Source organism: Quercus robur, chromosome 12 (genome assembly GCF_932294415.1).
Source record: "Quercus robur chromosome 12, dhQueRobu3.1, whole genome shotgun sequence".
Taxonomy (NCBI): domain Eukaryota; kingdom Viridiplantae; phylum Streptophyta; class Magnoliopsida; order Fagales; family Fagaceae; genus Quercus; species Quercus robur.
Genome location: NC_065545.1, coordinates 17388998 through 17416352, shown reverse-complemented (window position 1 = coordinate 17416352; position 27355 = coordinate 17388998). Strand labels below are relative to the sequence as shown.

The 27355-nt window shown below is 32.4% G+C and overlaps 3 protein-coding genes and 1 long non-coding RNA gene across 6 annotated transcripts; 2 read left to right on the top strand and 2 right to left on the bottom strand.

Annotated features, from left to right (window-relative positions):
- The first annotated feature begins 269 nt into the window (after positions 1 to 269).
- LOC126709680 (replication protein A 32 kDa subunit A-like) lies at positions 270 to 7171 on the top strand. Of its 2 annotated transcripts, none has more exons than XM_050410004.1 (10): positions 270 to 444; positions 709 to 819; positions 1493 to 1590; positions 1857 to 1898; positions 2008 to 2085; positions 5522 to 5597; positions 6038 to 6139; positions 6261 to 6340; positions 6680 to 6748; positions 6859 to 7171. In XM_050410004.1, the coding sequence occupies exons 1-10, from the start codon at positions 340 to 342 to the stop codon at positions 6941 to 6943; spliced, it is 846 nt and encodes a 281-aa protein (XP_050265961.1). In that variant the 5' UTR covers positions 270 to 339; the 3' UTR covers positions 6944 to 7171. The 2 variants fall into 2 exon arrangements, with proteins under 2 accessions (XP_050265961.1, XP_050265960.1); XM_050410003.1 differs by having other exon boundaries at positions 6653 to 6748.
- A 1142-nt stretch (positions 7172 to 8313) lies between these two features.
- Positions 8314 to 9922, bottom strand: LOC126709421 (uncharacterized). The gene is made up of 3 exons (XR_007649382.1): positions 9873 to 9922; positions 9284 to 9780; positions 8314 to 8620 (listed from the first exon to the last, which is right to left on the bottom strand). It is a non-coding gene; the product is annotated as an uncharacterized LOC126709421 (long non-coding RNA).
- Positions 9923 to 10253: 331 nt separating this feature from the next.
- On the bottom strand, positions 10254 to 10852 carry LOC126709659 (embryogenesis-associated protein EMB8-like). The gene is made up of 2 exons (XM_050409971.1): positions 10582 to 10852; positions 10254 to 10378 (listed from the first exon to the last, which is right to left on the bottom strand). Exons 1-2 carry the CDS (start codon positions 10777 to 10779, stop codon positions 10280 to 10282), a joined length of 297 nt encoding a protein of 98 aa, XP_050265928.1. The 5' UTR covers positions 10780 to 10852; the 3' UTR covers positions 10254 to 10279.
- An 8791-nt stretch (positions 10853 to 19643) lies between these two features.
- Positions 19644 to 26138, top strand: LOC126708896 (protein ACTIVITY OF BC1 COMPLEX KINASE 1, chloroplastic). Of its 2 annotated transcripts, none has more exons than XM_050408897.1 (14): positions 19644 to 20193; positions 20739 to 20945; positions 21111 to 21200; positions 21324 to 21470; positions 21872 to 22036; positions 22271 to 22411; positions 22516 to 22695; positions 23262 to 23457; positions 24077 to 24204; positions 24783 to 24854; positions 25167 to 25279; positions 25373 to 25520; positions 25609 to 25678; positions 25801 to 26138. In XM_050408897.1, the coding sequence occupies exons 1-14, from the start codon at positions 19915 to 19917 to the stop codon at positions 25863 to 25865; spliced, it is 2001 nt and encodes a 666-aa protein (XP_050264854.1). In that variant the 5' UTR covers positions 19644 to 19914; the 3' UTR covers positions 25866 to 26138. The 2 variants fall into 2 exon arrangements, with proteins under 2 accessions (XP_050264854.1, XP_050264853.1); XM_050408896.1 differs by having other exon boundaries at positions 19645 to 20193; positions 25358 to 25520.
- Positions 26139 to 27355: the final 1217 nt, after the last annotated feature.

Sequence of the window (27355 nt, the reverse complement as noted above, 5' to 3'; positions counted from 1 at the left end):
AGGAATATATATTAAGTACTTTTGATAAGAAATAAGGAATAGTTATATTATAAGAATATCTATTATGTTACAGTATCTGTTACAATCTACCAAACATGCACTTAAAGACTTGAAATTTGGCTTTTGCCATCACACACTTTACAAGTGACCAAAATCACAAGTGACAAAATCTGATGGGTTGTAATTTTCATTTTTCCAAAATATAAAACTTGGCGGGAAAAGGAAATAATATTGGCGGGCAAAACCCTAGGGTATTAAAACTCCCACAAATTCATTTGAACTTTTTCACATTTTTGCTTTGCTTTGCTTCTCTGTCTCTCTCTTTCTAGGGTTTGAAAAATGTTCTCAAGCAGCCAGTTTGATGCAACCTCTGCCTTCGCCGGCGGTGGGTTCTCGTTTACTCAGCAAACTCAGCCCACCGATTCCACTCCCTCTCCGGCAAAAGTAAGCACTCTTTCTTAATTTTCCGTTTGGCTCCCCAGAAAATGTAGGAAAATTGTATAATAGAATAGAAAATGGAAGAAAATGAAAGGATCTATTTTACTCTTTGATTATTTATTACCAAATTGAAACAGATCGAAGAATAACAATAACTCAAATTCTACAACATGTTTTGTTTTCTTGGCGGCCAAACAGGGGTTTATGTTTTGCTCCATCTCAGCCTGTTTTTCTTTTAATATTCTTTGGGGGTTTGTTTTCTGGTTGCAGAGTCGCGAAACTCAGGGTTTGGTTCCAGTAACTGTGAAGCAAATAAGCGAAGCTTCTCAGTCTGGTGATGAAAAATCAAATTTTGTGATCAACGGTGTGGATGTCGCCAATGTACTATTCATCTCTTGCTCTTTTATCACTTTCTAATTTCAACCCATGATTTTTCATTGCTTTCATTTGTTGTGGGGGGCACCTAGCTAATTAGTGGGTTAAGGCTTTTTATCAAATTCATAAGATCCTAATAGTTTAGGCTTTTTTTGAACAACTAGTTATTTATCATGGTATCAGCGGAAGTTGTCACGAGTTCTAACCTTGTCTCGACTCTAATAGTCTAACTCTCATTTAAAAATGTTAAAAGCTTCATATGTTGAGCCCAAATTATTATATAGGGAGTTTGGGCCCACATGTGAGAGGGAGCGTTTTTTGATAATTCACAAAGGAGACCAAACTATGCCATTGAGCTACAAAGCTCTTGAAATGTGTGGAGTATTAGTTAAATGATTAAATTCGGCATTTTCTAAGAGGTTCATCTTTTAGGACAAGTGGTAGTTAATAGCAAGCATATAAAAGCTTTGAGGAACTTTTGCAAGCCAGTTTGATTTTAATCTTTACATATCTTTCTTATCAATGCTTCTCTGCTCTTTTACAAATTAATTGCTGAAGGCTAAATATTATTAATGTTTCTTCACAATAATTATGGTGGACAGAGTTCCAATTCAATTTGAGCCCTTGTTGTACAGGTCTTCTTTTTTGATGGGTATTTCTTAATATCTTGTTGGTTCAGGTTACTGTGGTTGGGATGGTGTTTGAGAAAGTTGGAAGGAATACTGATGTTGCTTTCATTCTAGATGATGGAACAGGACGAATGAAATGTAGAAGATGGTAATCCATGCATTTTGAATGTGAATACATGAAATGTTATTATGTTAATTAGTTATAACCTTTAATGTTTGTTTTCTTGGCTTCTTAGACATTACGCTGATTAAATTTTTGCCTCTAGACACTGGAGAACTTTGAAATGGAAACCAAGAGTTGCTCATATTATTATATCTTTTATTTCTTAGTAACTTAGTTGGTACTATTCTTAATTCTAAACTCACTCTACCTTGTAGAAAACATGTCTTAATCTATGTTTAATTCTTTAATAGGATGAACGAGAATTTTGACACAATTGAAATGGAGGAAATACTGTAAGTTCTTATTTTTATTAATTAGTTTTCAGTTTGATTATGGTTGTTAAAATAAGGTACCATACTGCCTAGAATTTTTGATGATTTTCTATGATGTATGGTGGAACAGAGACGGAATGTATGTTCGTGTTAATGGGCACTTGAAAAGCTTTCAAGGCGCTAAGCAATTAGTTGCCTTCTCTGTCAGGTATGGTTATAAATTTTCCTGTCTATGTGTTAAATTAGGTCATGCTTGAAGGGACATTTTTTCCCCAAATTTATTGTATCTTGTTCTTATTCTCTTTTTGGAACTTTGCTGCATAATCTACATCTTTGACAAGTTATACCAGTTTCAGTTGGTTGATCCATTTCGTCAGTAGCTATATAGGCATTACCTACAACTTGTATGTTTGAAGGGGAACCCCAAAAAAAGAAAGATGTTCTTGCTCTATCTATTATAAGTCTGTGCAAGAACTGTTCTATAGACTTGAAATTGCAATATCCATTCTCATCCTTAGTTTGTTGTGGATGATGGCCTAGCAATGATGCAAGGACAAAGGCTAAACGTTTTAGGGAATATGATATATTGCTAATTTGTTACTGCTACACAGAGAACATAAATGGTTTCTTTGGAGTGGAAAATGCTGACTTCATGTTGCTAATAGAGGGGTCTCACCTGTCACAATTTTGGTTTCCAACCATGTGATTTGTTTTAGGCAGGATTGCTGCCATGCACTGATTTGTTTTAGGGTAGAAAAGCCAAGCCATGTCCGATGATTGAAGATACAGAACCAAATGTTTTTGACATATGATGGACATGGCAACCCAAAATTATAAACGCAGGGAGATAGCCATTGAGCCATATATGTGCATATTTGTGAAGTGTGTGGATACTTGTACAAGAACCTGTATGAATAAAACAGAGATGAAAATAGTTCTTATTTATGCTCAAGTGTGTTCATTCAAGTGTTAACTTGTTCTCTCTCTTTTTATTTTTTAATATGGGTTTAAGTAGACATTTTAGTAGTAGTATTAGTGTCCAAATAGCTCTCATGAATTTGTCCTGCATGTTAAGGAGGGAGTAAGGATGATGGCTTGTTAAGTATCAAAATTACCTTGGGAGATAGAATAACTTGAGTTCTAATGATTAATGGGGTGGTTTATTGTTGGACAAAAAATGCTTGGACAGAAGTTATTGTGAGGGGACCAAATTAAATGAGCTTGGGCCATATGTTTGGTCTTCATCTATTTGTGGTCACGTACATTTATGACTGCATGTCAAGTTGAGTGGAGAGATTTTGAGTCATTAATTGGGTTTGCATGTGTACAATTGTCTCTTTGCGTTGTCTCACTTCCTTGAAAACATGTCCCAAACCTTAAATAATTGCCACCCCTACTGACTAAGGGTATGTTTGTTTGGAGAGATTTTAGGGAGGATGAAAAATTTAGGAGAGAAAAGTGGAGAGGGAAATTTTAATGGGTATTTGGTTGGGAGGGGGAGTGGAAAAAAAAATGTGGTGGGGTTTAGGTGTTTTCTCTCCGGGCCCACAAAAACGATTTCTCTCCAAAATGGGGAGAAAACTTGGAGGAGAAGCTCACTAACATGAGCTGCCCAAAAAGCCCTTGTACATTCTTTTTTGCTAACATTTTTTGTTTCTTCTCTGTTACTAATCTATGCACATTCATGTTGTTTTGGATTTTATTGTTTTATCTCACTTTTTTTTTTCTTTTTCTTTCTTTTGTTTTTATTACTTTCTTCCATAGTTCTTTTCTCCCTTTTTTTTTTCTTTCTCTGTTACTAATCTGCACATGTTCACATTATTTTGGGCTTTTTTGTCATCTCATTTTTTCTTTTTCTTTCTTTTGTTTTTATCACTTTCTTCTATAGTTCCTTTCTTTTTCTTTTTTTTTTTTTTCCACCAGTTTTTGGATCTGGCTTGTGCCTTTGAAATTATAATAAAAAAAAAGTGAAATGTCCATACATAATTTTTTAAATAAATAAATGTGTATAAAAAATTGTATTGCCTTTTGTTTTATTTAATAGGGACATAATTGTAAATTTATACCAATTTCATTTTTCATATTTTTCCATCTCTTTACTTTTCCATCCTCTCAACCAAACACATATGAGAGAAAACTAAATCTTTTTTAACTTCCCACTTTTCTATCATTTTCTTATTTTCTATCATCTCACTTTTCTACCCCTCCAATCAAACGGACCTTAAGAGCCCGTTTGGGAACATCTTATTTAGCTGAAACTGAAATTTTTTTGTTGAAAGTACTGTAGATAAAGCTAAAAGCTAACTGAAATAGTATAATGAGACCCATGAATAATACCAAAAAGTGCAATGTGACTCATGAATAATAGAAAAAATAAGCTAAATAGTAAAAAAAATTGGATTTTTCAACCAATGCTAAACGCAACCTAAATCATTATTGCCCAGCTAACCTAAATTAAATGGGATTGGGCCATATTTCTGGGCTTCATCTATTTTTGGTTGAATAAGCATTTTAATGGCCCATTGAGCAGTTAGGCATGAATGTACTTCAAAGGAATTTTAAGGCTTGTGGTGTGTCCCAAAAATGAGCCCTCAACAAATGGCAAACTATTAATCTGAGAGCAGTCATTCTTTTGTAGATGTGTTAGGGTTTTATTGAGTTGAATATATCTGGAGGTAAAGTCATGAGGTTGGAACTACTGTGGCGGGCAGATCTCTTAGATATTGTTAGTGTTACTTCTGGTAGTTGTTGGAGCTATATTCTTACAGGTTTCTTCATTGTTGGTTCATGAGTCATGACTAGTCACTTCATGACTGAATAATTATAAGAGGGTGATTAAGTCATAAGACTCAACCATTTAAATCGCATTACATTTTATAAATTTTGATACATACTAGGTTCAGATGTGTCTCAAATATCTAGCTCTTGCAAATGGATAAGAAGTTTTGATTTGGGCGTTAGAAGGGTTCACTCACCATATTCATTTGTGTTAGTTCATGCTACAATTGACTATTCTTCCTAATCTCACATTTTAGAATTCTTAGAATTTTTATTTTTTTTCCCCTTAAGACAATGGGGAACTAAAGAGGCAGAGATGGATGAAACACAGAAATTAGAGTTGTCTATATGCCTTGTTTGGTTTAAATTGGACGATTGCTTTGAATCTCAATGATATTTTTTTTTTTTTCGGGAATATATGACTAGATTGTTTTCATGGGCTCAAATTTTCAACTCATGATTCTTAAATGGAAAAGATAAGGAAGTAAAATACTAAAAAGTGTAAGGGGGGATAGAATAAAGGGTTTAACTTACTTCCATTACTTTTTAAAACTGGATATTTCCTTTTGATTTAAATAACAATGGTAAGTGGTAGTGAGTTTTAATCTCTACATTTTATTTAGTTAGTAGGTGATGTGGTAGTTTCTACTTTCTCATTAAAATAAAATGAGATTCTAGTTTAAAAAGTAATGAAGATAAGTTAAACCCTAGAATAAAAACATATAAAACACCATTTGATAGAGTAGTTCAGATGGATTATGAAAATTGATTGGCTTCAATATAAAATAGTTGTCTTTATTTTTGCAATTTTCTTTTATAGTGGAGAGATTACTTGTCTGATGTGCTCAAATTTTCTTGTCTCTCAGGCCTGTTACAAACTTTGATGAGGTTACCTTCCACTTCATTGATTGCATACATAATCACTTGCAAACCAAATCACAGGTACTACTAGTTGTGCTCAAATTGATACCAGAGGTGGCTGCATGCATATGAACCTGCTCTCTTACACATTATTTTCTATTAGCAATACAGTTTCACTATTCAGGAAAGGTGATGGGAAAAGCTACTTCCCCCTATCTCCAGAAATTGATAGAATGTGTGGCTGTGGATGTCTTAAACTAATATAATTTCAAAGCAATTAGAATTTTTAGTTTGTACCCTCAAAATTCGAACAGAACTATTATACTTGCAATTTCAGTATTTAAAAATGATAATGTGAAGTGGCTTCAATTGGGTGGACACTGGACACAAGTAATGAATACGTGCTTAATGTAATAGTGTAGATGTTCATTTATTTTCTAAATATAGATGCATGATATATATATGTGTGTGTGTGTGTGTGTTTCTGTATTGATTATGTGTATATTCTGTTTTAATTGAAGGGGGAAGGACTTACCCCAACCCATCCTCAGTTGGTGGATACATCTCTGAGCACTCCTATGCGGAATGGGTCGAATGGAAGTCAGACAGCACCATCTAGTCAGGTATGCTATGACTAGGATATATATATATATATATATATATATATATATATTTTTAAGTTTATTCTTTAAATCCTTATTCATTTGTATGTTTGGCATAACATTTGAATTCTCTTTTCTATAGTTATCTGGGCAATTTAGCATTGATGGACTCAAGAGCTGTGATCAATTGGTCCTTGATTATCTGCAGCAGCCTTCAAGCATGTGAGTCATCAAATTTGTAGCTTATTTTTTTTCCATTAGTGCTATCTCATTTTAAATAACATGGCTTTATTGCCAGTATATCCCTCCCTGGGCAAAGAGAGTTTGTGAATATAAGATATCTGTATACAATGGGGTTTCTTCTACAGCTTTGCATAATAAAGTTGGTTTCTCTATGCAAGAATAGTATTTACTTTCTTCAAAATTAACCCTCCACCATCTATCTCTAGCACTGATTTTAACCTTCTTTTGTTTTACTAGTGTTGAATTTGTACTCAGAAACTTTCATGCTTAACTATAAGGTTTGATTCTCAGTGATACCTCACTTCGAATTATATGCAGTGGACAGGAAAAGGGGATACACAGGGATGAACTTTCACGGCAGCTAAAGTTTCCTGTGGAGAAGATCATGTAACCTCTCTTTCTCTCTCTCTCTTCCCTGCAGCGTGTAACCTTTGTTTTTGGAGGAATCTGTAACTTTATATATAATATGTATGTATTTTTTTGTCTTGTATTTCCAGGGAATCTATTAGGTCCCTTGAAGAGGAGGGTTTGATATACTCCACCATTGATGAGTTTCACTACAAGTCAACAGCATCTGGTTGATATTCTTGAGGATTTAACTTCTGCTCGGGTTGTGTTACGAGTTGGGGCATACATGATGAATGCTGTTTTAGTTTTTGTTATCTCCTTTGGTCTAAATAGAGCGTAGAAATCTAGTTGGATGACTGCATCTTTGAAGTGCAAGCTAACTTGTCTTAAATATAACTTAAATCTCCTAATGTGTTGTAAATATTGGGCATTCCTTTGGAGATCATCCCTTTTTTGGTTGTCTATTTATATTTCTTTTCTGGAAAATCATTGCTCCAAAGTCGTAGCCAACATAAAACAATTTTACTCCAGAATTATATGTTTTTACCCTCACCTACCTAGAGCTAGGTATTGATAGTTTGTCACTAGAACAAAAAAAATGAAAGAGAAATTGGGGTTTCGAAACGGTGCTGACATTTGACAACACTCATTGCACTACACCAATCACTAGTGTAGGATCTGGAAATTGAAATTTATAGAGAATGATGAAATGACCTTTTAGCAAAGGTTCAAATCGGCAAAATTGGTCATAATGTATTGGGTACAAAAAAATAAAAATAAAGTAAAAAAAGAGGAGAGGTTTCTAAAAATGATGCTGAAGAGATTGGGAAGGAACTGGAACAGGATGAAGGATGAAGAAAATGGCGGTTGCAATTGTTCTCATGGGGGGAGTATTTCTCTCGTTTTGTAATGGGCTACAACTTTTTTTGTTAAGGTGTGTTTCACGTAGCAATTCATGGGAATTCTTAAATTTCAGGAATTCTAACTCATTTGTTAGATGGAAAAATGTCAATTCTTGTATATTTGTATTTGTAAGAACAATTTTAAGTATGTGAGATATGCAGCCTACGATCCGACTCATTAGAGTACAAAACTTTCACAAACTTTAAATTGTGATTCGATTATTTTTTTAATGGGAATTGCAGATTATTGACATAAGGTTAGAATTGTTAGATTCGATTTTTAAATAGGGATAACAAGTCGTAAACCTGTGAATGTCTCAAGACTCACTAATCAAATAATGCAACTAAATGGAGAAGACCCAAACATAACATAATATCTTCATTAATTCAAATATTAAACATTGTCAAACCTGGTACACAGTGTGCTTGTGCCCAATAAAAAATTATAAAGACAAATAAGGGATAAAGAAATCTTGTATATTAGCTCCATAAAAGTACATACATGCCGAAAATGAAATCCTGTATATCAGTTCCATTGACAATGAAATTATTTTCATAGTTACATATATACTATGAATAAACAAATTGCAATAATGATTGCAACCTTATTTTCATAATAAATAAATAGAATACAGTTACCAATGTCAAATTCCTTTGCTATGACTCAAAAAGAGTAGAGAACATAATACAACACATCTACATTATATAGAAGAGTACATCATATATTTATTCAACATAAAACATTGAGTTCTATAAATTGTTATTAATCTGTATTTCAAATCTCTTGTTAAATAAATTAAAGACACAACCATTAAGTCCATCAACACATATTTGGCAGCTATGTAAATGCAATAACAAAACTCAAAACAATAGAAGAGACATCTTCATGGGCAGTGTCCTACACAGCCTTATTAAGTGCATCTCTTTTTAGAGGATCCAAATGTCCCATATAATTAAATAATTGGCAAATGGCCACTAAATGTCTTTGCATTTTAATCAACCTCAAAGCCTGCATAAACGTAAAGAATAATTGGTGTTACAATTTTTTATAATTTATATCTTCAAGTGACAATCTACCAAACACATCCATCTAGATCCACATATCCAACTAATTTTCACAATCTAAGCAATAATTACATCAAAAGCTAAGTGTCATGTATTAGATTATTAGAGCTATTTATGTCAAATCAATTTCCATTCTCAAATAAAAGACAATGCATTGTCTAATTCCTAGTTTTATAATATTGAAATCGAGTTAGAGCATATACATAGCATTCTGTAGGCAAACTTCAACCAAATCACAAAGAAATAACTGTGGTTATAAGACAAACCAATTTTTGCAACTCCTTTCATTTAGTTATTTCTTATCTATTCATTTAGTAGTTCAACTATTTCAAAGCAACACCTTGAAGAACTTGCTTTTTCCATTGCTCAAATACACAATGGAAGGCCTTGTTCTCCTTTTGTTTCTACATTGGACAATGACTCCCCTTGAATATGATGTCTGCTTCAAAAGTAATTGTTAAGAGACGTGAGCACTTAACAGTACTTCAACAATCATCAATTTGCATATTTTAAAAAGTATCATGCAACATAAACTTAACATGACACATAATGTTCATAAATCATTGTTAAGAAAAATCTAATGCACCTACTTTCATAAGAAACTTACCATGATACATACAGTTCTTTTAGGCAACCAATCATGGGTAGGGGGCCACGCAAGCAAATCCTTCTGCCAAGGAATTCAGTACATTCTAAGAAACAAAAATGTTATATCCCTCATAACTAAAAAGCAATGCTTTACCAATTGGAACTCATAAGAATTAAAGAATTCACACAGAGTTGTAAATTAACCCACATAACTTGTAAGAATTCCAAATTAACACAAATTACTTAGCACAAATTAAAACAGAGTTGTAAAGCAATCTCTTGAAAAACTAATAAACAAACAAACAAAGAGGGTAAATTGAAGATAAAAGGGAAATTTGAAAAGAGAAAACATATAGATACAGTATTTAAAATTTTAAAAATAGAACAGAGAAAGCAAATATTTGACCTCACACCACATGGAGAGAGAAAGAGAGTAAGAAAGCTTTTACGAATTTGAAATAAAAGAGGACGTCCATGACATCTTGATTTTGCTCCTTCAATCCCAATTCTGCAAAGCTCACAAAAAACCAATAGGAAATCAGTTGTCAATTGAACTGAAGGTGAAACAAAGAGAAAACAAATCTCTCTATTTACTTTTAATCGCTTACTGTTGTTAGGAGCAGAGACAAAGGAGAAGGTGCACCAAAGTGAAGCATAGAGACTGGAAAGAGAAACGGATGAGAAGCTATGGTTTTTTTTTTTTTTAATAGGAAGGGGCTATGGTTTTTTATTTGGCGGTTTCCTGCGTATTAGTGTTATCATGGGAAACTTTAGCACGGCTCCAAAATAAGTTTTAGTAAACCATCTCTTTTAACTGATTTTTTTAACCAAAAAAGGCCAAGAATTGTTGAAATAAACAGAGTATCTACAGGAAGATTTCTAAATAGTAAATAGATGCAGGACATGACTAATCTAATCTTGAACAAAAATTAAAGCATGATGGCATTAAAGTTAGATAAGTTTGACCTGTATAAAGAGAATAGGAATCTTCACATTCCCAACCACATCTCTTGTGCTAAGATACCATAGATATTGCTTTTTCAAAATCACGAACAGACTTTGCCAATAAAGCCTTCTCCACGTCAAACCCTTTTGCTTTGCCTTGAAATAGTTCCTAGAAGTTAAGTAGACATTAAACATAAGTTATTCCCAATTAAAAAAAATTAAGCATAAGTTATTATACTTAAATGGCAGCCAACACAATTCAAAGCATACCACATCAATGATTATATTTGTTCAACATTAAAACAATGCTAGAATGGAGGGCCATAAAGCATTTGAACCAAAATAGACAGAAGATTGAAAGCAATCACCAACCTTATTAGATCTTAGAATATCTATCAGTCCACCAGTGAACTTCTGATCAATGGCCATGTGATAAGGAGAGGACCTTGTAGCCTCCTCTAAGTCAAATGGATTGTCTATGCACGTGGCACCTGTAAGTGGTGTATTCTCTCCAGCTTCTGCCAAGTACTTTGTCAACATGTTTGCAATATATTCCCAGCCAATGGCCATCAGTGTAATCCATGGCCTTGCCTTATTGATGAACTGTATAGCTGTGGAGATATCATCGCTGTCAGCAGCTGTAAATAACCTACAGAAAATAGAATAGTAAAAAAGCTCCTACTATCAGCACATTCAAAAGAAAACTGTATTAGACAATTCTCCTGTCCATGAACCTAAGCATGAGATTGATTAAAATTTACCATGAAAACAACTACTTTGAAGTAAAAGCGGCAGGGTTTCCTCCCATGCCCATAACATTGAATTTAATATATATATATATATATATTTATATATATTTATATGGCCAGTCCTAATTTACCCCACACATCTGGAATGCGATCCCTCATTTCTTGATGTGGTGCAATGAATAACCATGTAAAGTATTTGTCATGGTAAGAACGTGGAAACACATACTTACAAAGATGCCCTTAAATCAATGTCATAGTTATGAAGCTAAAATTTTCTTAATAGTGACTTACGAACAATTACGAAGCATATATAAATCATTAAACAAACTTTTTTCCAAAATCAATTACATAGATAACAAATACTCACAAAGCCTTGGCTATATTGTTCGAGAGCTTCTCAAAATTATCAAAGGAAATAGAAACTCAACCACAAAGCCTTGGCTATATTTGTCCATTTTCACCACCCTTTCTTCTACCAAAGTCCTAGACTTGTCCTGTAAATTCATCTACTCGGCTGCCTTGTTTTCAATTGATATAATGGTGGTTAGGATGTTGATCAGTGTTCCACCTTGACCTTGATCAGTGTTCCACCTTCACAAAGCATAAATAGCAATAACTTCTTATAAACAAATTTGAAAGTTAAGCCATAGAGAGTATTTCAAACTACATGAAATTATTATATGTACAAAACCTAATCAACATGACATGTGGATAAAAAAGAGGGGGAATCATAAATAATATCGGTTGTTATTGATTAGAATTTTAATTCTATTAGGAGTTATTATGAAACACCATACCTTTATGTTTAGCATAAATCTACCTAAATTTTCTAATTTTCTAAAAAGAAATTACAATGCACTAGGACATGCAAATCTAAATATTAGAAACTAAAACAAAGTGATTTTTTTATGATGAAAATTAAAGATAGAGATCAAGGTTAATTTACTTGATTGGCACATTCGATACCAAAATGAAGAAGCAAACTACGAACAATAAGCATCCAAACCCTTTAGGCAAAACCATTGATAAATGCATCAAATATTCTAACCCAAAGCATCGTAGTGTCCCGCTTCCATATCTATATAGAAATAACACCAATTATATAAGAAAAAATAGAGATGGGTTGCAATACTTGTTGTGTGTTACCTGAAATTGGGATATCATAGCCAAAATTTGAGTCACTCGTAACTGCAAGCATGTTATTAAGAGTTATGACTCTGGCAATAAGATTTCATGGATAATTGAAAATAACTCCTTTAACATTAACATAAGATGAGAATTGAGTAGTAATACCTTTTGGCGAGGTCTTGCATGCCGAAAGTGCATCCTTTCTTGGGCTATTCTTGTGAAAAACAATTTGTATACTGAGTAAAATCAATAAAAAATAATTTGTATACCCTATGTCAAAGCAAAGATCAAATTGAAAACATGAAAATTTTATATAAAAATATGTCTCATTATAAAATAAAAATCACTTTAAAAAAAGGCTAACTTGAAAAGAAAATAAAATTCACACATCCATTAGCATCGTTGAAGCTTTCATTACTCACCAAGCATCGTGATTGAAGTTTTATTATTTCATTCAAGGTCACACCTATATTATATAGATGTGAGATACATCATATAGAAGTTTGATTGAAAGAAGGCCTCCAATTTATAAAAAATACAATTTCCTTTAAGTTTGGGAATCTGGATATCTACCTGTTTTAAAGGGAATTCACATTCCTACTGAGAGGGGTTTAAGGGGGGAATCTAGATTCCCATGGCATTTGATTCTCTAGTGTAATTTGCAACCAAACATGAAAATCTTAAAATATTCTTGGGAATCCTAAAACATTACCCCATACCAAATGCCACATTAAAGAATTGTAAGTCTATCCATAATTCCTCTTATGCACAGATACTCTTGTACTATTTTCGTGGTGTGAGTGGGTAGATGTTTATGATTATAATTTTGTGATATGGATTACATCTTGTAGGGTAATAATTTTTGTTAAATCTTATCCCTTAATCAAGAGTTTTGTAGCTTGATATTCTAATAAAATATTATTTATTTAATAATAATAATAATAATAATTAATATATAAAATGTAGGTTGCAACTTGAGGAAAATAAAAACAATGAAAAAAATAATGTTAATATAATTTGGATGATTAACATTAAAATTCTAAAATTTAGATGATAAAATTTTATTTTAATTAAATTTTTGTATGTTAAATACTATCCCTTAATTTAAGAAATATATCCTAGCAAATAAGAATAATAATGTTAATCTAATTTTATTTCAACACTACACGTAAAAGATAAGGATTAGATAGATTAGATAAAGAATTTAAATTGTAATCAATTAAGATTTTTATCAACTTAAAAATTATAGTAGAAGAAAAATTATATATAATTTTTCTTAAAATCTAAAAATCTAAAAAAAATTCTGCAATTTGGTGAAGCCACTTGGCGCAATCACGGCTTTTAAGCCTATCTTTTATTATAAATCTAAGAGATCATATCTTTTATTTTGTTTATCCATTCTGATAAAATAATATGAAAAAATAATTAGCATTCACCTAAAAACAAAAGAAATATGAATTGAAATCACTATTGGGGAATGCTTGCAATTGGCATATCATACAACCATGTTAGTCAAGAGCAAAATAACTAAAATTAAACTCCTAAAAAAAAATTTAATTTAATATAAAAAAATACCATATTCGGGTATATATTTTTGGATAATTTATATCATTACATATCATATTTCAATATATATACAATATGGATTAAAAAAAAAAATATATATATATATATATATATACATATATGTGTGTGTGTGTAGGGTCGCAATTTGGGGCCCAAGCTTAAAATGTATGGAGTCTTGGTCCAATGAGCCAAATACAATGAATTTGTAGAAAATTGGTTAAAGAACTAGGTCCTAATGAATTGAACAACGACTAGTATTGGACTAAATGATAATCAAGCACAAATAAGAGATATATTAATGTCAGTGGACTTTTAGTCCGAGGAGGCCACAATTATTGTATATTGATCACAGTTGGATAGTAAAACAGTTTAGATTGCTACAGTGTTCTCTCTCTATTTTTCCCATCCCTTTTCCATGAAGAGTCTTCCACCTTATATATCTTCTTTTGAGTCATCTTCACCCTCCACTTATTGATTATCTAAACCTCTACTTGAGTACTTGTCTTTGTGAGTTGCGGTAGCCAAGGTAACATTGTTCAGAAGTCTTCTCCACATAAATGCGGCCAGTAAAGTAGTTATTGTGCATTTAATGCGGTGGTGTCAGTCTTCTCTTAGATATTTTTAGGTTCTCTTCCTTCTCATATGTCCATGAAGCACATCCCTGTCATTTAACCTTCTTGGTAGGTCACTTTAGTTGCTGGGTTATGTATTTTGAACCATATTCATTAAGTCCGAGGAGGATGTACTCCTCGGACGATCCTTCATTTGCCCTGTGCTAATGGGATCTGGTCTGGGAATATCTCATAATTATTTGCTTATCCTCGAACCCATTTGTGTCCTCAGATAAAGCCCAAGGCCTAATATACGATCCTGGGCCCTTGCCCCTACAATATATATATATATATATATATATATATATATATATATATATATATATAATATTTTGGTGTTGGTGGTTTAATATTCGGCCAAGTCCTACATACATTAGGACCCTTTTTTATTTTTTATTTTTTAAGTTGCTTCTCGAGATTTAAAAAAAAAAGTATATTAAAAAAAACATAAATATAAATATAAGCAATTAAAAAACATTCAACATCTATACCCACAAAACACGAAAAGGAAAAGAAAAGGCTAGAAAAGCTTAAATATTAGCTCTATTTGCCAAGAAGAAAAGAAAACCTTAGAAAAGGAAAAAAGAAAATATTGGCTATATATTTTGTTGTTTTATTTTGTTTGGACTAAAAAATTAATTTCTTAATTAATTAGACATGAAAGCTCAATTTCTTATATAATTTCTAAACAATCAAACTAACATTATATAAAAAAAAAAATCAATTGACAATCCATAACAATTCTCTAAATTGGATTAAACTTAAGGAAATCAACTTAAACAAATACACAAAATATATTCGATTTGATGGGAAAAAAAAAGTTGAGTAAATAAATACATACTTGTAAAGCTGTAGGTAGAAGAAGAGAATAATAGAGGTTGTAGGTAGAAGAAGAGAAGAATAGCGCAAAATAACCATATGATGGGTATTAATAATGAATTATTTGATACACTCATACACACACACACTCCACATTGAAGAATTTTATAGGAACAAAAGTCTAAAGCTGATATTAATTAAATACAATTTTATAAACTAAAATTCTAAACACTACGTTGCAACCTTAGACAAAATATTAAACCACCACGTGATATGCCAATAGCTGGGTCTTTTAATATTTAGCAAATATTTAATTTTGTTTTGATTTGGTTTAAAATTTTGCACCACATGACCCAACTACTACCGGGTCTTTTTAGCACCACGTGAAGTAACTAACATAACCACCTAATGCACGGCTTTTAATTGTTATGATTTTGTTTTTATCCACTTAGAAATATAGCTAATGTAATTCAACATTAATCAAATTCAGAATTTTATCCACTTAAAAATTATAGTTGAAGAAAAATTATATCCGCTTAGAAATTATAGTTGAAGAAAACTTATATATATTTTTTCTTAAAATCTAAAAATCTAAGAAAATTTTTGCAATTTTGTGCCACCACTTGGTGCAACCACGGCGTCTAAGCCCAACTTTTATTATATATTATATGATATGATTGATATATAAAAGAATTATGCTTGTGCGATACACAGCTTAATAAAAGAATTATATATAAATTAAAAAATATATATATTTTGATAATATAATTAAATTTAATAACAAATAAAATAGTAAAAATATTTTAAAGATTATGGCAAATTTTAAATTTCTAAAAGCTTTTAGTAGCAAACGGGTCGTGCTTTGCACGGTTTTGGTCATAAACTTATAACATGAATAATTTTATTGAGAAACACTAATTAATGATTGAAGAGAAATGCTATACCTAGTCAGACTAAGACATAACTTTTACTTATTCAAATAACAATTAAGGTGAAGTAGGGTGAGGAACAACAAATAATAATTATAACATACGGCATAATAACATTTATATTTAATTATAATGAAGTGCTTGCATCTCAAAGTGTCAAATTAATATCAACACTAAACATGCTAAGATGTTTATGTTAATTAATGTAAATAAGCATAAAATTAATATCAACATCTAACACCCTACTATTGCATGAATTATGATTAAAATTTTCCTAATATTTTTACTTTAATACCAAGCAATCATCCCGAATTTACAAATTAAAACTACCCAAATTTATAAAATTAAAAAAAAAAATTTGAAAGCAAAATTCACAATAACACACACATAAATATATAGACACAAAGAAACTCTGAATTCAATAATTACAAATAATATTAATTTCTAAACATTAAAAAAAAAAATCTGGAATTAGAGTTAAAGTAAAGATGCATGAAAATTGAATTAACTTTGACAGCAAGGGGGAGGCAGCGAAGTCGTGGAGATTTCACATCCCCTTATGTAAGGACTCAATTTGTAACGATCCCAAACTCGTATTGAGTTTGATCGCTAAAGGCCCAAACAATAAATTTGTAGAGCGTGAATATAAGAGAACTAGATTAACTTCAAAAGAAAAACGATTAAACTTAACGTTTCTAGATGGATTAACACAAATATTACGATCAATTTCTCCTTGAAACAAACTAAGTTCTTTATTTCACAAGATTTTCCTCTAGGCATTACTTGTTTAGAAGTTCCGATCCCCTTCTCTCAATGCATTCTTCCATGTTATATACTGCCATCTTGGTGTCATCTTCACCACACACCTGTAGGTTGGATTCAAGGGATCCCTTCCTGTCCTATCCAACACTTCCTGGAACCTTCAACCAGTAGCTGTAAGGCTGTTTTATCACTGTTCAAGCATCACTTCCACATTAATGCTGCCAGAGAGTTGGTTGAGAGGCAATTAATGCGGAGGCAGCAGTTGTTCAAGATATTTGTTTATCTTTTCTTTCTTACCCTTGGTCTCATGTCCCACCTTTAGTGGTAATGTAGCTCTGAAGTGTGTTTGTAACAATATAACATTCAGGTCGTCATCGGACACATATTGCCGAGAAGGATTTTGTTCTTGGACGAATACTGGGCCCATCTTATGTGATATCTACTCCTCTTTTCATTTGGTTCCCCTTATAACCTTATATGGGCCTCCTCGGACAGTTTTACGTCCTCGGATGGGCCACAGGCCCAGTTAGCTCGGTTTTAATAATTATTGATTAACCGCCCCCCACACCTTAAATATCCATTGTTTTTACATCACCCATTTTATCTGTCTCTATTCTTTGTGGAGTGACGTTCATTATCATGGTTTTAGATGCACAAATCTTGGTCTCAAGGCTACTTGTGGGATCTACACATATTGGAAAATAGATCTTTCAAAAAGTGAATAAGATTTTTGTTAAAATTAATCTGTTAGTTTTCATGGAAGATATACAATTGATTCTGAAGACCATAATAAGCATGTGAATTTGATCAAAGTTAACAAAAATAACTTAAAAAAAAGGCAACCTGCACAAAATCCATATTCAATTTGATGAAAAAAAAAATAAAGGAGGGAATTTTATGAAAAAACAAAAAGAAGAAGGCAAATACATACATACAAGTTTCATAGGTAAGGTAAGTATGAGAAGGAAATAATATATCAAGAAACCGTACTGTAGGAAAAGGGAAAAATATACAAAACCGTATATATATCTCCACTTTTATATTAGATAATTTTAAGTTGTGAAAAATTTGATAATTTGATATGAACAAAAAGAAAAATGAGTTTACGTAATTAGAAGTTTATGTTAATTACATATTAGTTGTTGTTGTTGTTTTTTTTTTTTTTTTTACTTTATTCCAAAAAATAGTTAATGTTATTAGATTGTTATTAGAATTTTTTTTTTTTTTTTTTAGTTTACGTTAAAGTTAATAAATATTAGCTATTTTTTTGCTATTTATTCCGAAAGGAAATAATTTTGAGAAGAAAAAATAATACTTTTAAATTTGTTACTTTATTATTATGAAATAGATGATGTAGGATAAATGTAAACTTTTTGTTTTTATCTAAAAACTTAAGTGAATGAATTTATTGAAAAATCTAAAAATTTTAAAAAAATTCTGCAATTTGGTGAAGCTACTTGGCACAACCATGGCTTCTAAATCTAACTTTTATTATATAGTACATGATATAAATTATAGATTATAGATTATTATTATTTATGTAAATTGCAGATTATTCGCATAAGAGCATCCACATTAGTGGATGCAAAGTCTTGTATAATAGAAAAAGACACAAATTTTACACTTTTTGCCTAAAAAATGCTACACATCAGTGCTTCTCAAAGTGTGAATATTTGCACATATATGCATGGTTACTGTAGCACTTGCATTTAATATTTTAATAATTTTTTCTCTCTCCTTGTCTCTGTTGCCCTCACTCTTACCTCACTCTCCATTGCCGCCGATCACTCTTCTTCTTCCTCAGCACCCGTGACTTGAGTCCATGACTGACTAAATGATGCCACTGTTCTTCAATCTAATATTCCGGTGAGCCAAAATGATGTCGCCGTTCCAACATCCTTCGCCTACATCCAGATCGCTCAAAAACTCAGATCCTCTTCCAGATCGCTCAAAAACTCTCAATAACCCATGAGACCCATCTGCCAAGTCGAAGTCCAAGCAAGCCGCTTGGGGTAGCTCCATGAGACCCATCCACACCTTCTCTACTTGGGTTTCTTTTGCTTTCTTTCTTTTGCTTTTTTTCTATTTGGGTTTTTGTTTCGCTGCTTAGAAAGTTAGAATTGTGTGTGTGTGTGTGTGTGTTTTTTTTTTAAATTTTTTTAATTTTTGTTGATTGTTTATGTGTTTGATAGGAATGAATTAGCTGAAGATTTGTGGGTTGATGATGGTGGCTGGGTGGGTTGATGGTAGATGTGGATTGAATATTTTATTTGAATAAATGTATATAATAGACAAATTGATGAAGGTATTTTGTAAAAATGAAAATATAAAATAAAAAAGTAGGTTTTAGATGTGCAAATTTACAAAAATTTTGCATCCACTAGCGTGGATGCCCTAAGGGTAGATCCGATTTTATGTTACTTCCCTACTCATCAGATTTTGGTTCCTGATATTGGTTCTATTATGTAGCCGTTATTTATCTACATCACTTTTACCCTAAAAAACATACAAAGAAAATAAATCTAAAAGTTAAAGTTCCATAAAAATTATGGAAGTTTTTATAATTTGGCTAAAGAACACTAAAAATGTAAGAAAGAAAAAGTAAATAAAACCTGCTCATATTTTCTTTTATACTTATTGTGGTTTTGCCTAATCATTATTATTATTAGTATAAATAATTTGAGGACCAATAATGTAATTTCTTATCATATTCATATATATATATATATATATATATTTTTTTTTTTTTGGAGAAGAATTCATATATTCTAATATTTTATACAAGTTCGGGCTGTAGTATCCAAGGCCACGCATTATTTGGTTGGCTGACACTGAAGACCTGAACTACTACTTTCAAACATCAATTACTTTCATAAAAAACATCAACTACGTACACACTCTGCGTATTTGTCTCAAATTGATCTTAAAAAGACCATATGAATATTCCCAATCCAACCCAAAACTTTATGTAGTTCCCAATCTTCCATTCACTTTTCTCACCCAAAAAAAAAAAAAAAAACGAATAATATACCTTAAATTTTGACTAAAAACCAATCTTCGAACCCGTTTGCTCTCTCTTCACTCTTCAGCGCCAAAGTTTAGTTTTTTTTTTTTTTTTTTTCTCTCTAGAGTTCTAGACCCATGAACTTAATACACACAAATTATGTTAACACAGTCCCTTTCTCTACTAATCGCACCAACTACTATGTCTACGTGCCATCACAAACTCTACTTAGCAAGAAGAAATCGAAACACTTGCAAGTGCGACTCTCAAATTCCGCAGCCGATGGTTCCGTAAACGGCACCGTACCGAGGAGGAGCTTAGCCGCTTTGCAATCAGCCAAATCCAGCAGTGCCTTGGAGCAACTCGATATCGAGCGCGGCGTTTGTGTGCCATTTCGCAAGTACTCTCCCGAAACAGTATGATTTTTTTTTTTTAATACATATTTTTGTTATGTAATTGCTGTGTGCTTAATTAGGATTGTAAATGAATCGAGCTGTTTATGAACCCAACGAGCTTGGATCGGGAAAAGACTTGTTTATGTTGGTTTATTTAGATGGACTGTTAAAACAAGTCGAGATCAAATATAATAATGTGTTCGTGAACAAGCTCGTGAGTGTGAAGCATGAGTTAAGTAGATATAATATTATATGTTTTATATGTGTGCTCGAATACAAATATGTTTATATAGTTTGATGATGTACTTGAGCTTGGCTTGTGTTCAAATATAATAGAATGGGTAATTTTTAAGTTTAATACTCGGCTCGTTTACAGGCCCTATTGATAATTGGGAGAAAGTTAAGGTATTGCATTTTGAATAGTACAATTTTGGTTTTGTTTTTGTGAACAATTGGATTGTTAAGATGAAATTGAAAATGATTTAAAAAGAAAATTTTTCTTTCAGTTTGTCATGTATTTGTGTTTACCTTGTGGCTGAGTTTACATTATTGTTGTTGATAATTAGGTGAGGAATAAAGTATTGGAATCCAGAGGGGCTATTTTCTCGCTAATTTCGCGTGGTGTGGAGATAGTGTGGAGTTTGGGATTGTACTGGTCTGCCTTGGTGTATGATTTCTTGGTTGGAAGAGATGAAGAGGTTGTTCCCTTTCGTGCTCGGCAGCTTAGGAATCTCCTCTGTGATTTGGGACCTTCTTTTGTCAAAGCCGGCCAGGTTTGTTGCGTTTTTACTCGTATGCTATAGACTTTACTCTTTATTCACTTTTGGGTTTTTGTTTTTGTTATCTCTTTAATAGCAAGTGTTTGTTAGCAGTACATGGGCTATGGTTTTGTGTTTCCCTGTTGATTGAATGTTGTTTGTGTATTGGGCCATTGGCAGGTTCTTGCAAACAGACCTGATATCATCAGAGAAGATTATATGAATGAACTTTGCATTCTTCAAGATGATGTTCCTCCTTTCCCCAATCAGGTAAAAGCTCATTTTGTCATACTAACTACTAAACACTTCTATTTGTGATGGACCTTATTATTATTATTTTTGGTTGCATTGTGGCTGAAGTAATATTTTGTGGATGACTTGAAAATGGCCTAGGTTGCTTTCAACATCATAGAAGAGGAATTGGGCCAACCACTTGAAGCTGTTTTCAGTAAAATTTCATCACGGACAATAGCAGCTGCAAGTTTGGGTCAAGTTTACCGAGCTACTTTACGTGACTCTGGGGAGGAAGTTGCTATTAAGGTTGTATGAAATTTACCCTTATTTTGTTATCCTTTTTTTTTTTGGACATTCATGGGTTGGGAATTTTTAGTTTTATAGAGATAACAAATGTGACCTGTATATTTAATGCTATCGTTTGCCGGTGTGATTCATGCTTGGTGAAGTCATCAGGTCTCTTGTTGCCATGTTTCCTCAGATTAGTGCAAATGCTTTTCATTAGTGCTTGATTATGGTGCCACTTATATAGTATAAGGTGGAAGCGTCAAAGGGGGGGAAATTGTTTTCATTAAAGTAATCGGGTTTTGGTTTTGAATGTGCTTAATTACATGTAAGCTTATCTAGTTTTATAGGGATTTTGTTTAACTTGGACTTCAAAAACACAGTCTGTCTAACTAATTACAATTCTACTCATATAATTACAGGTTCAAAGGCCTCAGATAGAGCCTATAATTTATCGGGATCTTTTTCTATTTCGCAATCTTGCTTCACTTTTGAATGGCATCAGTCTACAGAAACTGGGGTGTAATGCTGAGCTGATAGTTGATGAATTTGGCGAGAAGCTTTTGGAGGAGCTTGATTACACCTTGGTACCTTTCAGAACTTTCCTGTTTGGCATTAAAAGTTTTTTAGTACCTTGAAATAAAGATTATGGGTGTAATTAATAATGATGTAAAAAAAGGCACTAATATAAAGCATGTTGGCTGAATAACGTTTATGAAACCTGTATGATAATTGAGCTACCAATGCACTTGCATTTCAGTAATTTATTTTACTTTTATATTTAATGAGATGTAGCATGATGTTTCTTTTCTCTAATTCAGGAAGCCCGCAATATTGAGGATTTTCTTGAGAACTTCAAAAATGACCCCACTGTCAAAATTCCTCGGGTTTACAAGAAGCTTTGTGGGTCACGTGTTCTGGTTATGGAATGGATTGATGGCATCCGGTGCACTGATCCACAGGTTTGATTATTAAGATAGAAGCTGCTGCTTTCATATATTTATAAAATTTACAAACCAATTGATATCACTTCGTATAGTAATAATCTTTCCTCCATATAACTCAGGCTATTAAGGAAGGTGGCATTGATGTAAATGGGTTTTTGACAGTTGGAGTTAGTGCTGCTTTGCGGCAATTATTAGAATTTGGGTTATTTCATGGAGATCCACACCCTGGAAATATTTTTGCTATGCGTGATGGACGTATTGCATATGTGGACTTCGGAAATGTTGCTGTGCTTAGTCAGGTAATTTGTGTTTTTGCAGAGATATTAAGTTGAACTGTACATTTTTTACCTCTTTTTTTAGTAGTATTTGTGGCTGCATTTAATAACAATACAAGCTCATCGCACCCTATGAATATGAATGACCCAGCGGCAATAAAGGGCAATGGACTTGGGATTTTATATGGGAAATTAAGTATTTAAATATTAGAAGTTGAATATAATTGAAAGCATAGAAGAAAATTCCCTAGATTAAATAATGGCTCATCTGAAAGTTTTTGAAATTCTTAGATAATTTATGATGTATTTTTTTTATAATGATTCACCATAAATGCTACCTCCTCCTCCCATAAAAAGGGTGAAGGGTAAAGCTGTGGGTTCAAAAACCCACTTGGTGCGTGTGTAAACTTACCATGCTCACAAAAGCACTGCATGGTCCACCTGCCAAAATTGGTAGACTTCAAGGATTTGTTGGAACTATCCTTATAGATAATGATTCTGCTATGTTTTTACTATTCTTTAGTCAATCTCATTTTGCATTGAGTTGCTTTCTGTTGGAACAACATATTGATTTCCTTTCAATCCTTCAGCAAAACAAACAGATCTTGATTGATGCTGTTGTCCATGCTGTAAATGAGGACTATGTGGAGATGGCAAATGATTTCACCAGGCTTGGCTTCCTGGCTCCCGGAACTGATGTCTCTCCTATAATTCCAGCTTTAGAAGCAATTTGGCAGAACTCTGCTGGAAAAGGAGTCTCTGATTTTAATTTTCGAAGTGTTACGGGTAATTTATCTCTCTGGTTTTTTTTTTTTTTTGGGCAGGGGATGCTATTGTTAGTTTAAAGTCCTACATTTGGTATATTCCATTTTATGCTCTCTGACTATATATAATCTGCACCTTTGTTGTACTTTCTGAAGTGTTCTTTTCTTTGTTTGTTTGATTTTTAAGTTTATGTCTTTAATTACCATGCTTAAAAACGAAAGAACATAGGGAGTGTGAGACTCTTAATTGTAAATTTATTAGACATCTCGCTCTATTGTACTTTTCAAAGAATGCATTTTTGGTTGGGGACTCGTAATCTTCACACCCCAATGCACATGATAGAACTCTTTATGAATCAAATATTCGTGATAGTGACTTCTTCAGATAAATCACCCTGCTTTGGATATGATTTAGTACGACAAATGATGTTTGAATATCAAGTTTTATCCCAGTATATAAATGTTTCATATGCTTATTTAAAATTGTTGAACAATTTGAAGGTCATGCTGTTTGTTTCAGTGCTTTGCTATATTATCACTATTTGATCTATTACAAGAATAAGTGTATTACATGAAACTTTTTCATTTTGTAGTTACTTTTATCCTATACTACTTGTAAGCATGTGTTCTATCTGCTGCAGGTAAATTTAATCAATTGGTTTACAATTATCCCATCCGAATCCCAGAGAGGTTTTCTCTTGTTATCCGTTCTTTATTGACACAAGAGGGAATCTGTTTTACTCTAAAGCCAGACTTCAAGTTTCTGGAGGTAAAGATGAAGCTTCTTGTTTCCCTTATTCATGTTTGGGTATCCTATCTTCTTTTAAATTTGTGGATCTGTCATAATTTGAAATTATGATGTACATCAAACTTAAGTATTTTGTTTCTGTCATCCCACTTGTCCTAACCTTCGGATATGTAAATTTTAATTAGATGTATCTATCGAATTTAATCTATAAATTATAGTGCAGTTTTTGTTTCTATCAAGAAACATAAACTGCACTATAATTTCTATCAATAAATTACACTTTAAAAAGTCTGATACAATCCACCCCAGTGCCTTGTTGATGGCCCTGATCTCACAATGAGGGACTACAGTAGTTTGTTTTCTTATAAACGTTATCAGTTCAGTTTGCTAAAATTGTAAAGATATTTATTCATTAACATAACAACAACCAAGCCTTAGTCCCAAAACATATGCTTAAAAAAATTTGGCTAGTAGCAATGATGGAAGCAGTTCTGTATATCTTATGATAACTATCCAAATTTTATCATGCCTTTTATTTAATTTATACACTATCATGCTCTCTATTTTCATGTAATTATTGATGTTAACTAATTGAATAGGTTGCCTATCCATATGTGGCAAAGCGCCTTCTAACAGACCCAAATCCTGCTCTACGTGAACGCCTCATACAGGTCAGCTCAAAGTCATTCTTCTTGGAAACTTCATTTTTCTTAGAATATTCACTTCTTTTGTCTCAGAACTAATTTCCTTGAATTTTGATGTGTATATTTTAATATATTTAAGTTAGAGAAGCTTCTAATTTTTAAGCAACTATTTGTCTTCTTTTTCCCTCTCTTTTTATCAAGCTACAGATTAGTGACTATATACGGTTTCTTTGGTAGTGCTCCTGTATGTTTTCCAATATCTCCGCTGGCCATGTTGCACCAACATAGAAATTTTTCTCCAGTTACAACCTTTAATAGTGATCTGCTTTTTTGTATTAGGTTCTATTTAAAGATGGTATTTTCCAGTGGAAACGGCTCGAAAACCTTATTGTTCTTGCTAAGGAAAATGTCACCAAGATGAGCAGCAACCCTGCATTGCAAGTAAAGGAAATGTCTGTATCTTTTCTTAGCCACTTGCTTCTTTTGTCTTTTATTCCGCTTGGGAGTTTTAAGAACCTTTGTTTACATAGAGCTTCTTTAAACAGGCAAGGTTCAAGAGACTGGCGAGTTCAAAGAAAACTAGATCTCACAGATACCATCAAAGATGGAGCTCGCCTTTTCCTTATTGATGAAGGAATCCGCAGACAGCTTCTTCTTGCATTGACTGAAGATTCAAAGCTTCACATCCAGGAGGTCTGTAGATCTGAAAATTGTTTTTTTTTTTTTTTAATGGCCATAATACTTGGTTTACAAGAATGCTAAATTATCGTGTCTTCTATAGCTCGTGGATGTCTATAGGCTGCTTGAAAACGATGTAGACGTACCATCAGTAGCCTTGGAAGTAGCACAAGGTAAACCTCATTTTGACCTTTTGAACATAAAATGACAACTTAATTGAGTAGCTCTGTGACATAATGCAACTCAAATCTTATGTTTTGATTTTCTACTCAAACTTTTATGCTGGGACTTGCAGATTTTCCAACTGTTGTCCGGGATCTCATGCTTTCCTGGAGTGAGTCAATCTTGGCTGATAGATAATTAAAAAGCTTTTGAGCAGCTGCGTAGCAACTAGCAATACAGATCTTACTTATTCAGATGATTATATCATAGGATGTCAACTTTACACCGTTTTTCATATAGGAAGAGCTTGTTGTTTCAAGTTGTACAGGCCAAGCAAATGTTGTAGAACTTCACTGCCTCTGTATACAAACCATTGTTTATATGAATAACCAAAATAGACTTTTAATTTTGAAGAGCAAATTAAAGTCTCAAAGGAAAAACAGCTCTTTTAATAAGTTGGCCTTTCTCAGAGATTTTGACTTTCATTCAATTTTTTTGGATCGTTTCGGTTTGGCTGTATTTGGAATTGTACTGTAGGAGTTGGAATTTATTTTCGTTTCTGTTATGCAGGGTGTTCATGAGCAGGGGTCAGGGGATCTGGCACTGCTTTGTAGCCATGCCTAGAATTGTACTGGGGGGAGTGATGGATTTTCACTCCAACAATCGATGTTATAATAATAATAATAACAAAATAAAAGTTTTGACTTATTTCAACTCATCTACTCTTTTGCCACTTTTGAAAGCTCATATTTTCCTAAATCAACTTCATAGTCTGTTTTGATTTTTTAGATCAAATGTAATCTATCTATATAATATCTAAATGTAAAGCCTAACATTTATTGTTATTACGCACATGTTAAGTTATATCAACGTAGCATTTCAGTTTATTTCAGTCCATTTATTTAAGAATAAGAAAAGACAAATTTGGATTGAGGATATCTATTTTAAGTCCAAAATTATTAGAAAATATATATCTCACTTCCAAATTCACCGTTTTATTCAGAAAACTATGTTGACTTGGATGCCTTGATGACAATCCACATTAAAATTAATGTGGAAGTGTAAAATATAATTAAGAGTTCGAGCTTTTCTTCTTCTTCTTTTTTTTAAAAAAAATTTAATATTAAAGTTTTGAAAGTCGTTATGTTTTGATTGGAATTGCATGAATTTTCTGTTCCTATACATAAACCAGTATAACAAATCACATCCCTTAATTTTGTTTCAATGCAAATTCTGGACACATCAACCTAATTTTGACCATTTTATCTAATATCTGTTCATTCTTACGAAATTTCGGACTGCATTTTTATGTATGAGATTTTATTAACTTTTACTTAAAAAAAATTTATGAATTAATGCAAGATTGTCAAAATCGGGATCTACGTAAGATCATGGGAGGTAGGTAGGATCGTAGATCGTAGGATCGGATCGTGAATCGTAAGATCCTACCTATTTTTAGATTTTAAGCAAAAAGACCTATTGATAGTGACTTTGTATGTTATATAATCACTTAAAATATGAATCCATCCATTAAAAAAAAAAATTGCATCATAAAATGTAATTTGCTCGCACTACATCGTTCTTATGTCATTCTAACGAAACAAAATATATTTAACTTTTGACATAATGTATTTAAAAAGTTCAGTACATGTTTAATTAGCAACTAAGTACCAAAATATTATCTACTC